This window comes from Chrysemys picta, chromosome 4 (assembly GCF_011386835.1).
Source record: "Chrysemys picta bellii isolate R12L10 chromosome 4, ASM1138683v2, whole genome shotgun sequence".
In the NCBI taxonomy this organism is placed as follows: Eukaryota; Metazoa; Chordata; order Testudines; family Emydidae; genus Chrysemys; species Chrysemys picta.
In genome coordinates, this window is record NC_088794.1 from 98,416,830 (window position 1) to 98,431,266 (window position 14,437).

Sequence of the window (14,437 nt, forward strand, 5' to 3'; positions counted from 1 at the left end):
GCATGCTAGATGGAGGTGATGGAGGTGATCTTTTGTTCCCAATACACTGAGTCAAGCTGAGCAGCCTTTCCTCCCACAGATGGCTCAGTATCGTTTTCATTTTCACATAGACCAGGGGAAAAGTTCCTCTTCCTACCTGGCTGTAGTTACCTATTATCATCTCCCAAGCAGCTATCACACAATTTACATGGACATTTCCCATCCTTAGATGGATATCATAGATTTGGCAGTGTACTGCAGATGCCGCAGTGTCCCTGCTTTCAGCTGGAGGCACCACTACCACCCTGCTCTGTAGTGCCTCTGGTTCCCTGATAATGATGGGCAGAAACATTATTTCTAGCTCAGTTGCAGCCAGGACGCCGAGGGAGACAGACATGTCCTGCTTACCAAGCCCGGTGATGCCCTGCCCGCTGCAGAACCTGTGTCTACTGCAGACCTGCCAGGACTACTGCTGGCCATCTACCTGGAGGAGACGGAAGTTGCCCCATGGTGCCAGGTACACCCTGAGGGGAGGATAGAAAGTGGCCCAGGGACAGCCTACTTCAGTCTGGCTGTAGCACTGCCTGAAGCACGGTCGGCGTGTTGCTGCTGGATTCTCTGCTGACTCAGTGGCGGACCACTCCGCCAACTATTAGGGCCCTGGGTCGGTGCCCAGTGGAGTAGGGTGGGCCGGCCCCCTCCCTGGCACTCCACACCTGGGGTGGCAGCCTACCCTCGCCAGGTCAAGAGGCCTGCATTTATTTGTTGTCCGCCAGAGCTAGGACGTTTGGCTCTTGGGTTTTTGCTCTGTCCCTGCACCAAGGGCCCAGAGCTAATTGACTCCTGGGTTTTCGCTCTGCCCCTGCCTGAAGGGCTCAGAGCTTAATTGACTGATGTATTTGCTCTGCCCCTTACCCAAGGGCCCAGAGCTTAATTGACTACTGTGTTTGCTCTGCCCCTCTTTAAAGGGCCCAGAGCTTATAGACAGCTGGGTTCACTCTGGCCCCTGCCTAACAGGCCCAGAGCCTGCAGACTACTGTGTCTGCTCTGGCCCCTACCAAAAGGGCCCAGAGATCACAGACTAAGGTGTTTGCCCGGCCCTGGCTTAAAGGGGCCAGGGGCTATAGATGGTTGGCTGCTCAGCCCCAGTCTAAGGTCCAGAGCCTACTGGCCCTGGGAGACCCTGCTTTTGCCTGAGGGCCAGAACCAACTGACTATCTGGGGGATCAGCCCTGTTAGGCCAATTGAGACACTAACGCCTAACGCTAATTCCCCTGATATTCGGCAGCAGTCCTTATGGCGTAGTGAGGCAGCGTGGCCTCCCTCCAACCCAGAGTGGGAGGGACAACCGTCACACCACTACACCCTCTCATAGCTTGGAAATGCTACGTGTAAGGGAGCTGGACTGGAAGGCTAAATGTAAAAGATAAAACAGGGTCACAAGAAAATTTTTCATCTCTTTGCTGTTTGGATTCTTGCAAGGGCTGGAACTAAGAAACAAGAAAGCAGAGAACCCTAAGGTCTACCTGAGTTAAGCCCCGAAAAGACCATCCAATGCTGACAGATTATTATATCTCTGTCACTTTTTAGAACCATAGACTGAACTCATTTGTGCATAATGTTGTCTTCTTTAACCTTTAAATAAGTCTTATTTCTTTTTCTTAGTTAATAAATCCTTTCGTTATTTTATTACAGGATTGGCAACAGGTATTATCTTTGGTGTGAGATCTAAGATGCAAATTGATCTGGGATAAATGACTGGTCTCTTGGGACTGGGAGCAACCTGAATATTGTGTGATTTTTGGTGTAAGTGACCATTTATCACTAAGTCCAGCTTGCCTGGGTGGCAAGATAGACTTGAGAGCCTAAGGGGACCGTATGACTCCATGGTAAGACTGTTATAGTGATCCAGAAGTTCACATTTGTTACTGGCCTGGTAAAATCTAATTATAGAACATATCACCAGTTTAGGGTGTCTGCCCTGAGATAGGCACTCATGGTCATGAACCCCTCCAGACAGCATGACAGTGGTGACTCCCCAACCCACTCCCATTTTTCTTATGTACCCCTTAATTTGAATTGCAACTTCAGCATACTTCATATCTCCTTTTTTTCTGAATTCCCTCAAACTTCCTTCAGGGATCACTTTAAATTTTTGAAGTAATTCTTTTTAGATAACTCTCAATCTTTGCAGTTCTCTCTGTTCATACAGATGAAAGTGACTAAGGCCTTCTCTGGCAGAAGTGGAGCCAGACACCGTACCATGTCTTCTTGCCCCACCTTATTCAATTCACATCCCATTTCAAAAGCATTTAGAAATACATTCATGTCATCCCCTTCCCTAAAGCAAGGAAACAATTTGGAGTCTATGTGGCTCCCCCAGACTAGGCATATGAGGTCTGGCTCCACCTACCAGATCAGTTTTGCTGGCACAATCTCTCCATCTCGAATTGATGTTGACACTCCTTCTCTCTCTCTCTCTCATCTTGCTGCTTGACCGGGGGCAAGCACCTCTGGGTTGCTGTTTCTCCAGGGGCTACAACAGTGTACACCAGTTACCAACCAGCCTTCACAAAGCAAAGTACATTTATTTTTAGGGCAAAGCATCACAGAGAAAACATATAAAAACGACACCAAATCTTACATGCTTAGTAATAAGCATACCAGAAATTGCCTTTCAGTCTTACGGGCCCTACTAGGCCAAAGTGATTCCATCCTTTCAGCAGGATTGGGGCCCCATTGGACAGAATATCCTGTCCATTTTCTCACTCAAAATGAAGGCCCTGAGCCCTTTATATATCCCAAGTTCTTTGTTTGTCTCTTCATCTTTGGAAAATCCATTCTGAACCAGTATGTGCAAACCACCCGTGGTGGTGCTGCTTCTCCAGAGCTGGTTACAATCCTGGGGTAATCGCCCCTTATTGTTTTTAGTTCTGTAAGAGCTGTGGTAAAACTTCCCCATAGCAGTAGCAGACTCACACAGGTATGAGGTAGCTGTGGTAGTGCACAGAATGGACTTCCATCTTGAATGGTCCCTGCAAGTCTTCTTCCTTTGGCAAGAGTCAATATGGGAGGCTTTAGGCTTCTTAAATCCCACAAAATTGAATCTTCCAACCTCTTTCATGGTTGGCCTCATGCCCTACTTCCTTCAATGGCAGCTCTATAAACCTTGTATAACTGTACTTTCTTGTGCACATTGGACACGATCCCATTTTTGCAGCTGTCTTGTTCTTAGCTGGTGCAAGACTGCAGCTTGGCAGGATCAGCTAATTTGTTTGTGACAAAATCAACCAATGGATGTTAAGAATATGCCATAACTTTTGTTGAAAAAAATGTTTGGTTTCCTCTGCTCAGCTGTTTTTAATAACCGGTTTTCTGCTCCATATAACAGACATGCCATCACGACTGCATTGAACATTCATCTTACTTTTCGCACAGACATCCTGTCACCAAAACAGAGGCCACTGAAGACGCTGAAATCCAGCATGTAACTTTGTTGGATATAGAACCCTCTGCTATCAACTACCAATCTTCAGGGATCTTACTTCTCCACCATTCAGAAGGAGACTGTCCCCCTCCCAGGTGCTTGGAAAGTCATCACTACTGATAAATGGTGTGTAAGCACCATGGAACTGGGTTACATGTTCCAGTTCTTTTCTATTCCTTTCCCCCTTCCACATCCCTCTTCAGCGACCCCCTCATGTGTCACTTCTTCTTTAAGAAATCCAATCACTTCTTCATGTAGGAGCCGGTATCATTCCATAAAGTAGTTTCTTATGTCCCTGGATTTTTGTGTTCTCTTTTTAAAAGATCAGCAACCACAGCACTTGACTCTATTTTGCCTTGGTGAGGGCCACATTAAATAACGGGTATAAAGATCACTGCTCAGGACAGACCCCCTTGCAAGTTAGACAGTGCTTAAATCCAGGAGACTTGGACATAACCAAACTGCCTAGTGCCAGGTGAAACAATCACAGAGAAAATAAGAAATAAAATATTCCCAAGTGGGAAACAACAGGTAACTAAACACTAGCACTATAACAACTATTTGCAAGAAAAAAAAAAGTTTCTTCAGAGGAAAAAAGGGGAACCAGAGCAACGGCCCCTGGAGAGCTCCAACAGTGCAGTGATAAGGAACTGAGGGGGTGCTTGGATGGCTTCGCCCATTATTCCTTGGCCTGGACGTACAAGGAAATGCACAGTGCACGTGCCACCGCGATGGGTACCGCTAAGGAAAACTCTTTTGGCAAGTCCACACCTGAAGTGGAATACACATGTAAAATCATCTGAAATGGAATAGACATGTGCAATCACTTGAAGAAGAACCCCACTTACCAGACCATTTTAGTTTACAAGAAATACTGAATGCTATGAAATATACAAGGCCTTAAAGGCTCTTTGTCGGGTAATGTCTTATTACATTTTTACAAAAAGAATATTATTTAACTTATGAGGTTCTTCCCTTCTGGTATAATAATTCATTTTTCAATGGTTTGGCCTCATGCAGTATTGCAATAATGAATGATTTATTTAACCGCAGAATAAGTAATTCCCTAGTATTCATCCTGCCCTCAGATAAAATGACGCATGTCATGGTGTCTTTTGTAAGTTCTGCCACTTTGCATGAACAAGTTATGCAGGGATGCACACCGAAGAGTCCATTTGTTTTACAGATTAAACATAACCCTACAGACCAGTTATCATAAAAATTCAACTAAAAGTATTATTTTATGTATATACATTTCTATAGCATTAGACCAAAAGCCTATTTTCTCAAAGCCTATGATCCTTACTGACAACTACTAGGTGTTAATTTATGAAGTTTTGAGCTGTCTGCATTGTTTGGTTTAGATCTTATTATTATATTTTGTATTTGTCATGGACTATAAATCTTACCTATTTGTGCTATCCCCCAAATAAAAATAAAAATAATTTTCTATGTTAAGAAAGGACTGGAAATTATAATTTTCTTTTAGTTACAGATAAAATACAAAATGGTAATTATGTTGTTCATAATTAACACAAAGAGTAGTTAGAGAAAGTAATGAGCAAGAATGAAGGTATTGGTAAGGAAATATTTTAAATAAATGCACAGCTTACCTAGATACAACAATGCCATTCATTTGAAGGAATTTAAACAGCTCTTGTGCCTTCTCCCGGTCCCGAGATTTCTCCTTGGCTGTCAAGGTGTCATAAGGTACCAGTAAAGGATGACTACCTCCTCCTTTGGAAAGTTGAAAGAACTGTAAATTTTTCTATTGTAATGTTATTTTTCAAATATAAAGGGACCTACATAATTTACATTGTCGTATGTTGTCTCCTGTTCTTTCAGACTCTTCCACCCCCCGCCCCTCATTTCATTTGTGGTTCACCAGACTTTATTCTTACCTTTGCTCTCCAATTCCATTTTCTTCTTTTTGGCCCAAATGTTATGATAGTTTTCCGCCACTACCTCAACCATTCCCTACAACGCCACAAAGAAAAGGCAATCCAAAATTAAAAGGTGATAGAATAAAAATTTTGCTAACACTATTCCACATAAATACACTTTAAAAACTGAGTTGAAATACAGAAACATTGTAGACAAGATATCAACTATTTTATCTCATTAATTAATTTGATGTATATACAAAGCATTAGCCTCAATAGAGACATTATTTGGATCTGACCCAGAATAACAACAATAATTGAAGGGCAAGTTCTGATCCGGAGATATTTTCCAGCATGAATCAATGAGTGCTTAAAATTATTATGTTTACAAACAAACAAACAAAGAAATAAATATTGTTCATGCTGGTGTTTGCCATATGGCCTCCGTAGGTTCCCTTATAGTCTCATCCATGGGGAGGGCGAGCTTGGCCGATGATGCTGGCTGTAAGATTTTTAACAACTTACATTGTTTCTCCTGCACATCATATAAGGCAATTTCTTGGCTGTTTACTATTCTTTTGATGAGTTCTTGGAACTGTTCCAGGTCATCTGGTGCTGTTGGGGTATACGGTGTCACCGCTTCCCCTGGTGCGGAAGATGAGTGTGGGGCAAGTGGTGAATCATCCAGGTCTGCCTGTGATAGTATCTCTTCCTCTTCTATCTCTGTCTCAGGGGGGTCAGAGGTTTCTCTGAGTGGTAAGGATGGATGTATTCTGAATCCTCTTCTGGCTGGGGAAAGGGAGCCAGAATATGGGTTCTGGTATGTGGCCCAAGAACCCCATTGTGGCCATTGCATGGGATAAGGTGGTAATGGGTAAGGCCAGTGCTGTGCATACCAAGGCTGTGAATGCTCAGATGGGGCTAAGGCTTCATAGCGTTCCATGTAGGTCTAATATGTGATGGCGATGAACGCTGAGAGGAGAAGCGGGTGTCCTGCAAGTCTACTTCCTCGCCACTATGCATGGAGATCGCTGCAGGAGATGAAGGATAGTACCGTGCTATGTAGCTTGGGGAGCGTTCGGTGCCGAGCAGTGGTGACTGAGGTGCGGAAGAAACCGCTATGTCAGTATGATGTAGGAGTTGTGCTGGTCCCACCGTGGGGTTGCAGTCAACCGTTGGAGTGCTGACCGGTGCCGGATTCAGCTTGCTAGCTGGCATCAAGTCTGGAGTCAGTGGCAGCAGCATTTATCGTAGTGCCGCTGCCTGTGTTGCGCTCCGCACCAGGGTAGTCGGTGCCGTGGAGGAGACTTGATGTCTTGACTCCGGTGCCGCGCAATGAGGCTCGGCAGAGGTCTGCTGAGGGACGGTGCCGGAGAAGCCTGGTGCCTCATAAGTGCTCTCTCTGGATGAGTGGAGCACTGAGGGTAAAGACCTTGCTGGGGAAGCTCTCTTTTTGTGAGAGTCCCTTGTTGGAGAGGTCGAGGCTCACTTCCTGATAGTTTTGGAAGTCGGAGCCTTATCATCGCTTAGGGATCTCAGTTTATGAGACTCCCCGGAGGACGTCTCTTGCGGAGGTTGGAAGGATTTCTTCATCAGAACCATTTTCAAATGGAGATCCCTATCACGTCTTGCTCTTGACTTCAAGTTGCTGCAGTGTATGCTTTTCTGGGAGATATGAGTTTCTCCCACACAACGGATGCAGGATGCCTGGCCGTCAGAGACCAGCATCGGTTCACGGCAGGAGTCACACTTTTTAAACCCTGTTGAGCCCGGCATGACTTCAGTTAAGCCTCTCCCCCGCTCTTGATAGATGAGGGTGGGAGTTAATTGAAGTGGTAAACCATAGAGCTATTCCTAAACTGAGAACTAAGTAAAGAAATTTTTTTTTGTTGAAGAAAAACCTCTAAGAGGAACTAACAAAACTATGTAACTAAGTATAGACTAACAAGAAGTTCCTATGTAACTTTTTTTCCCCAGAAAGAATCAAGGAGAGTACTGCCGCGGAGCTCCGTCTGCAGCTGAGGATGGTTGAGAAGGAACTGAGGGGACAGTCGAGGGTGCGCGTGCTACTGGAGGCGCCAATGGCTGGACGAGACAGCTCCTATGCGCGCCCTTCCCCCGACCGAGTACTGCTGTGAAAAATCTCCGATCTATGGTGCAGGGACACACCGACACCTAGAGTGGAGCACCCACAGGGACACCACTTGAAGAAGAAGCTTATGTTTGATGCAAAAGAGAAGGGGGAGCCTACAGATGGTGCAAAGAGAGGAATGTCATGATCAAAGCAACGAGCTAAGAAAATGATCTTTGTAGCAGCATGGTGAGTGGATAGAGTGGCACAACACTGCATTTGTCAAGGCCACAAAAAATTATGTTCCAGTAATCAAGACATGAGAAGATGAGACAACAATTATAGCTGCATGAATGGATAGGAAAGGCCGTATCTTAGAGACGTCATGAAAAAAGAATCAGCAAGCTGTAGACACAGCCTGGATATGGGGACCTCCAGAGATGTCAAATTTAAAGATAATACCCAAGTTAAAAGCCTGAGTGATAGGCAGGATGGTGGTGCTGTCCACAGTGATTGAGAAAGATGGTGTGGGGGGAAAAGATTATGAGATCTGTCTTAGCCATGTTGAGCTTGAGCTGATGGCTCAACAGCCACAAGAAGATGTTAGAGAGAGTCTGAGATTTTAGCTTGGGTAGATGGAGACACACCTAGAGTAAAGATGTAGATCTGTGAGTATTCAGCACAGAGATGGTAGTTAATTTGTGTTTGTGAATAAGATTACCCGGAGATAAGGGGTAAAGAGAGAAGAGAAAGGGACAAAGGCCAGAGTCCTATAATACCTACCGAAAAGTTGGAGGAGGAATGAGGAGGATTGCTAGAAGAACAAGCTGAAGGAGTGAGGCTGGAATTAGGAGGAGAACCAGGAGAGGAGAGTCACGGAAGCTGTAATGATTTTGGGAATTTGTCTCCATAACTTATGAATGTTTGATATCATGAACTCTGCATGTATCTTCATCAGACTGCAAACTTCATTTTGATTATGGGAGCTAATTGTCTGTTGTCTTTTTACCTCCATGTCGGGACTGAAATACAGGGCTGACAATAGAGGATTGTTAAATGGCATGATCTATTCAAATATAAACACCCTAGAAAATAAACTGGCTCCCACTCAGGAGAACTGGTTTGTCAGGGGAGAGGCAACTAGCAATAAGGTCCTGTGTGGATCTGTGATCACCTGAGGAATCTGATTCCAGAAGTCACCTAACAAAGGTTTTAAAAAGGTTATAAAAGGCCATTTTCACCAGCTCAAATGGAGGGAGGCTGCTACAGGAGCCTGAAGAGGCTGGGGCTAACTCTGCTTACCTGAACTCAGATGGTCCCCCGTGGACTTCCAAGGGAAGGGTGAGCCAGGATCAGGGGAATGGTATTCACAGTGTTTGTTGTTTTCTAAATGTTCTATGCATCTCTTGTGCTGTTAAGTAAAGAGAATTCTGTGTGTCTTGTGCATTACATCCATCATGTGTCCTTTGAGAGTTAACCTGTGACTCCAGAGCACCCACATAGGTGGAGTTCTGGGAGTTCGGGGGCTGGGATTGAGGATATGGGATTCCATTAAGTTGGAAGAGCAGAGTTGTTTAGCTAGGAAGATGACAGAACTAAAGAAGAAAGAACAGATTTGTAATGGAGGACGTCAGCCAGGCCATGGGATTTCTGCCAGAGATGCTCCGTTATGCCAACAGACCCTGGTTGGCGGTGGCCAGGATCGAACCTGGGACCTCTGAAGCTAAATGAATCAGCCTCTACTGCATGAGTTAAAAGCCACATAGCTCTGAGCTAAAACTGTATCTGACTCTATCTGACAGCTGTATTAGGTTCCACTAGAGGGGGACACCAAGCAGGCATGGTTACAGCTCTACAACATGAGAACAGGAGCACAGGAAGCAGATGTTGGGCACGAGTCAGGGATGAGGGCTGGCAGACCTGGCAATGGGACAGCTGGACCAAAAAGTCAAGGGTGAAGGAGAGCAAATCCTGGAGAGAATCAACAACCATATCAACGGAAGAAAGGGAAAAGAAAACAGGGATGAGAGAGGTGAGAGCAGATGAGAAGTCATCAGTACTGATGGACTGGAGACATGGAGCAGGGAGGGGACTGATGGGTGATGCTGAAAGAGATCAGGTGATTGTCAGAGAGGATGAACTCATCAACAGAGAGATCAGAGAGAGATTAGTGATTGGTGAAGACCAAGTTAAGTGTCTTTTGGTGAGTGGGAGACTTGAACCAGAGCTGCAGTTCAAAGAGGTGAGAGCAAGGGAACGTGCAACTAAGGGGTTGGATGGGTCATCAACATGGAAGATGAAGTCACCAAGGATGAGTGCCAGAGATTGTGAGAAGAGGAAGAGAGAGACCCAGGAGTCAAAATCAGAATGAGGAGGATAGATGGGGAAGAGTTGGGTGGTAGATGTCAGCAACATGGAGGGGGAAAGGGGAAGAGTGAGAAGCAATACTGTTTAAAAGAGGAGAAAGAGTGGAAAAGGGGAAGGAAAGAGGGTCAGAAGCAGCAGGACTGGGAGAGGAGAAGGCCAACATCCCACCATGGTCTGATCCAGGTTGGGGAGTGTGAGAAAAGGCACAGGCTCTATAGAAGATAAAATATTTATTTGTTTTAAATATTTGTTTATTTTCATTCTGATTCAGAACTGCATTATTTATTTAGTTTGGTAAAAATGATCCCTTCAATGATCTGGGTGCATGTACTTAAAAAAAAAAAACATATAGAAAAGCAGTGTCATTTATAGGCTGTTTTCCCCCCCCCAGTAAACTTGTTTGGAATAATAATGCAACCTTTATAAGGCATACCTCAATCATATTTCACTTTCTTATTAAATGCCTAGGAAAATACATGGGCTTTGGAACATGCCCGGAATATTAATTTATACAGGCTCTTTAGAACCAAGACAAGAGACAGGTTCTTAAGACGTGGGGCAGTTCCTGAAAATGCTTTGCCTGCAGTCCCCTTAGGGGCTTTACATTATAATATTTTCTAGAAGGCCAGATGATACCAGTTAGCCCATGAAACACTGTCAGCAGGATAAACAACAGACATCTCATTTTGAAATCATGTTAACTGACTCTGCAAAACAGAGAACAAATGCAGTATCTACCTATTTGTATAGGAGGGTGCAACAAGTGCACTCACAGACATGTACATGTACATGTACCCATAAAACCCCACATATGTGCATAAAATGTGTATCTGTGTATATACTTACCCATTTGCAATCACACATGTGCAGGTTTTGTAGGCACAACAATTACACATTCCTTTGAAGATGTGACCCTACATGTTGATAAGTCGCTTCATATTTTTTTCTGCAGAATACACTGAGAATATTAATACATACCTGGAGCTCCCTAGAGAGTACAACATTAGAAAGATCAAGTGGTGTTGGGCTGTATCCATTTCCCTGGAAATATAATGGAAGGGTTATTGATGTTTTTAAACTATTTACTTAATTTCTACTGTCAACAAAATTAGAATTAAACTATTTAGATTTCTGAAGCCCTTTGGGTAGGAATCATGTTTGCCTTTGTATTTTGTACAGAAATGAACATACCCTGGATGTTTAACCAACAACAGAGGCTATAAAACACTTATATTATTCTCATTTTGTTCATCAGACCCCAGTGCAGCAAACCAATTAAGAACATGATTACAGTTAAGCATGAGCAGTCACACTGAAATCAATGGTACTACTCATATGCTTAAAGTTAAGCATGTGAATCGTTTCCACTTTTCTTTACATGATCAGACCCTTATTTACATGGCTGTCAAACAGTTTTCTATTTATGTGATGTTATCTAGTGCTGGTAATGTATATTTTGTATTTTCAAAAATGCAATTAAAGGTTATAATATGGATTTATGTAAAATGTAAACAGACTTTTCAAGAGAGAACTTGTTCGTCTTGTAATAGTTCTAACACAACGTTTAAAAATATATGCACATTACATGATAAGGCTATCAGAGGGTGATTAGCTGCAACAAACAGATAACCTGCCTATCTCCTTGGGCCTCGTCTTGTCCCACTGACCGGTCAATTAAAAAATTTCCACTGGCTTCAATGATACAGATGCAGGCTCCTTATGAATTTGCCTCCATAAGCTTATGAGCATGTTCAATTGTATGTGTGACACTGCCACTCTGTGACACACACCACACAGTATGAGGCGAAGAAAATGTAATCAAGGCTTCTCACTAATCCAGGTCATCAGTGAGCTAGAGATTCACACCAGCAAATGAAATAAACTTTTGGAGATTAATTTCTAAGGTTCTTTATCTGAGAAATGTACACAAAATTTGATGGCAGCCAATTCTACTGTATACAGACAGGCATCTATCAGTCCTATACAGAAGTATATAAGAAAATACAATAAAAACCATATTTAAGGAAAAAGTGAGATGCACCTATTGGAAATCTGTGAATGGGAGGGCACAAGCCCACCCACAGCAAAGGCCCCTCCCCACAGCCTAACAGGAAGAGCTACAATTACTTGCAGGAGATACCAAGTAATTTTGGGGGACAACGAATGTAAAACAGGGAAGGGAGTGAAGGTCACAGGGGCAAAAGCAGGGAACCAGAGGGGGACACTGAGCAGAGAACCCCAAACAGCCCCCACTTTTCCTTGAAACATCCAGAGAGACAGTGGGTGGCTCAGAGGAACTCTGCCCGGATACGTGAGTGAAGGGAGGAGTGCAAATAGGATCCACAATCGCAGAGCACCTCTCCATCCAGCATCCTCCTCCTGGTATGGTGGAGGGCCACCATGACCACCACCAGGAGGAGATCGACGAGGAGGTCTCACGACTTCGTGGGACCATGGATGAGGTGTGCAAATATCAGGAGGTGCTGGGAGAAGTGCAGCCAGAACGTGAGGAGAAGGTTCTGGAGGAGCCAGAAAAGGGGCTGGAACCTGGCGCACTCGATGTAAATGTGTGCCAGGGTGTCCTTCACACTGAAAAAGGGGCAAGAGTTGGGGAGAGGGGATGCTCCATGAAGGAGCTGCCAACCGATATCCCTGGCAGGTCGCGGGACCAGGGTGGAATACAGACTGGCCCACTGGGACTCCTCAGATGGAAGGAAAAGGTTTTCCCACAGATGGAAAAAGTGAGATGCAACCCCTAAAGCAAGGTAACACAAAGATCTACACAATTTAGGGATTAGACTGCAATATTCATGTATTTAATATGGTCCTGGCCCATTTCCAGTTCCCTACCACAAAGTACTAGAGGTCCTTTTGCTTAAACAAGAGAAAAAAACCTCTCCAAGAGATCACACTCATTAGGTTTCATTAACATTAAACAAAAGTTTTCCGATACCCCACCTAGTGCCTCTAGGCTGAATATAAAAAAGGCCCGATTCCTAAGGAAATGGAGGGAGGTTGTTTCTGAGGGCATTCTTTCTTCAGAGAGTGCCTCCTCTTTCTAGGCTCATTTTTTATTTAGCAGTGCGGCCCACCTGCCTTTGTTATAGGGAATCAACTTCCAAAGGGATTCAGGTGCTGTCTTTCAAGTTTTCTGAGCCATGCAAGGAACTTCCCTCAGTCCTACCTTCACCTAGAGCTCTGTTGTCCCAGTGATTACGTTGATGCCACCTCAGTTTATTAGGGAAGCTGGGATAGTATGCATCAGAGCTATAAGGACCCTCCTTTGGGGTCTGAAAGGGTTTGTAATGCCTATCACAATTATCTTTTTTATTTTGGTCAGCCCTTTCAATACTTTTTAGTTATAATTGTTATCTGCAATTATAAGACATCCATCACTATGGTATGTGACTGCGGATAATATCTATGGCAGTTGATAACTAATTAGGCTTCAGCAAGCAGAACCATACTAGCCACTTCTAATAACCTACTACAAGCCCCCGTATATGAAAGCTCCATTCCCTTGTAACAACAGTTTTATCCCAGCTTCCCAAATCTTTTAAAAATAACTTTATTTCCAAGAACACCCCACAAAGACATGATATAAAATTTATCAAGACACTGTTTAATGAGACACTATGTGTTTTTACAGCATCAGGTCTCTGATCTCAGCTGAGGCTTGTAGGAGCTGCTACAATACCAACAATGACAGTAATACTAATAAGCTAAGTGTGGCAAGTTTCTTTTTACATGATACAATGTTAGGGTCAGTTCTCTGTAAACAAGTGAATTGATTGATTTCTGTGGTTTTAAGCAGTTTTGCCTTACTTGGCTAGACTGTGATATGCTGCGGAGCTTTTCATTTTCACGCTGCTGTACCATTGCTTCTCCTTCCCTGGTCCTTTCTAGACTCCATCCCATAGCTAACATGGTTTTAAGCGATTCTCTGGCAGGCCAACGATAAATTTCCTTTTCCTTTAAAGAAAAACAAATGAGTGGATAATTATATAGTGTTTCACAAGCAACTAGCAAAAGCCTATGGAGAAATATTCCGCCCTCAATTACACCTAGGCAAGCCCAATTAAAATCAACATATGTTGCATAGGTATAACTGAGGATAGGATTTGGCTCTTTGTTTCAAGTAGTTTTAGAAATAGTCATATTACTTACTTCTTTCCCTTGGGGCACTTATTACTAGGACACGGCACAATGCATTAGAAACTAAGCACAGCAGACAAGTGAATTTTGAATCAACAGACAAAAGACGGTTACTCACCGTTGTAACTGTTGTTCTTCGAGATGTGTTGCTCATATCCATTCCATTAGGTGTGTGCGCGCCGCGTGCACGATCGTCGGAAGATTTTTACCCTAGCAACACCGGCGGGTCGGCTGTGGAGCCCCCTAGAGTGGCGCCTTCATGGCGCTGAATATATACCCCAGCCGACCCGGCGCCCCCTCAGTTCCTTCTTGCCGGCTACTCCGACAGTGGGGACGGGGGGCGGGTTTGGAATGGATATGAGCAACACATCTCGAAGAACAACAGTTACAACGGTGAGTAACCGTCTTTTCTTCTTCGAGTGCTTGCTCATATCCATTCCATTAGGTGACTCCCAAGCCCAACTTAGGTGGTGGGGTCGGAGTGAGACATTGCTG

General features: G+C 44.1%; 1 protein-coding gene across 21 annotated transcripts in view; it reads right to left on the reverse strand.

Annotated features, from left to right (window-relative positions):
* The window catches only part of RYR3 (ryanodine receptor 3), a 561,484-nt gene that overhangs the window by 182,282 nt on the left and 364,765 nt on the right, over positions 1 to 14,437 (reverse strand). For all 21 annotated transcript variants that reach the window (XR_010601063.1, XR_010601064.1, XM_065595380.1 and 18 more), the window contains 4 exons: positions 13,613 to 13,759; positions 10,766 to 10,828; positions 5,368 to 5,443; positions 5,080 to 5,203 (listed from right to left, as the gene is read on the reverse strand). Coding sequence is in view for 19 of the 21 variants with exons in the window: in XM_065595380.1 (XP_065451452.1) it covers positions 5,080 to 5,203; positions 5,368 to 5,443; positions 10,766 to 10,828; positions 13,613 to 13,759 (410 nt within the window). In the remaining 2 variants the exon portion in view is untranslated. The remainder of the gene's footprint in view (positions 1 to 5,079; positions 5,204 to 5,367; positions 5,444 to 10,765; positions 10,829 to 13,612; positions 13,760 to 14,437) is intronic.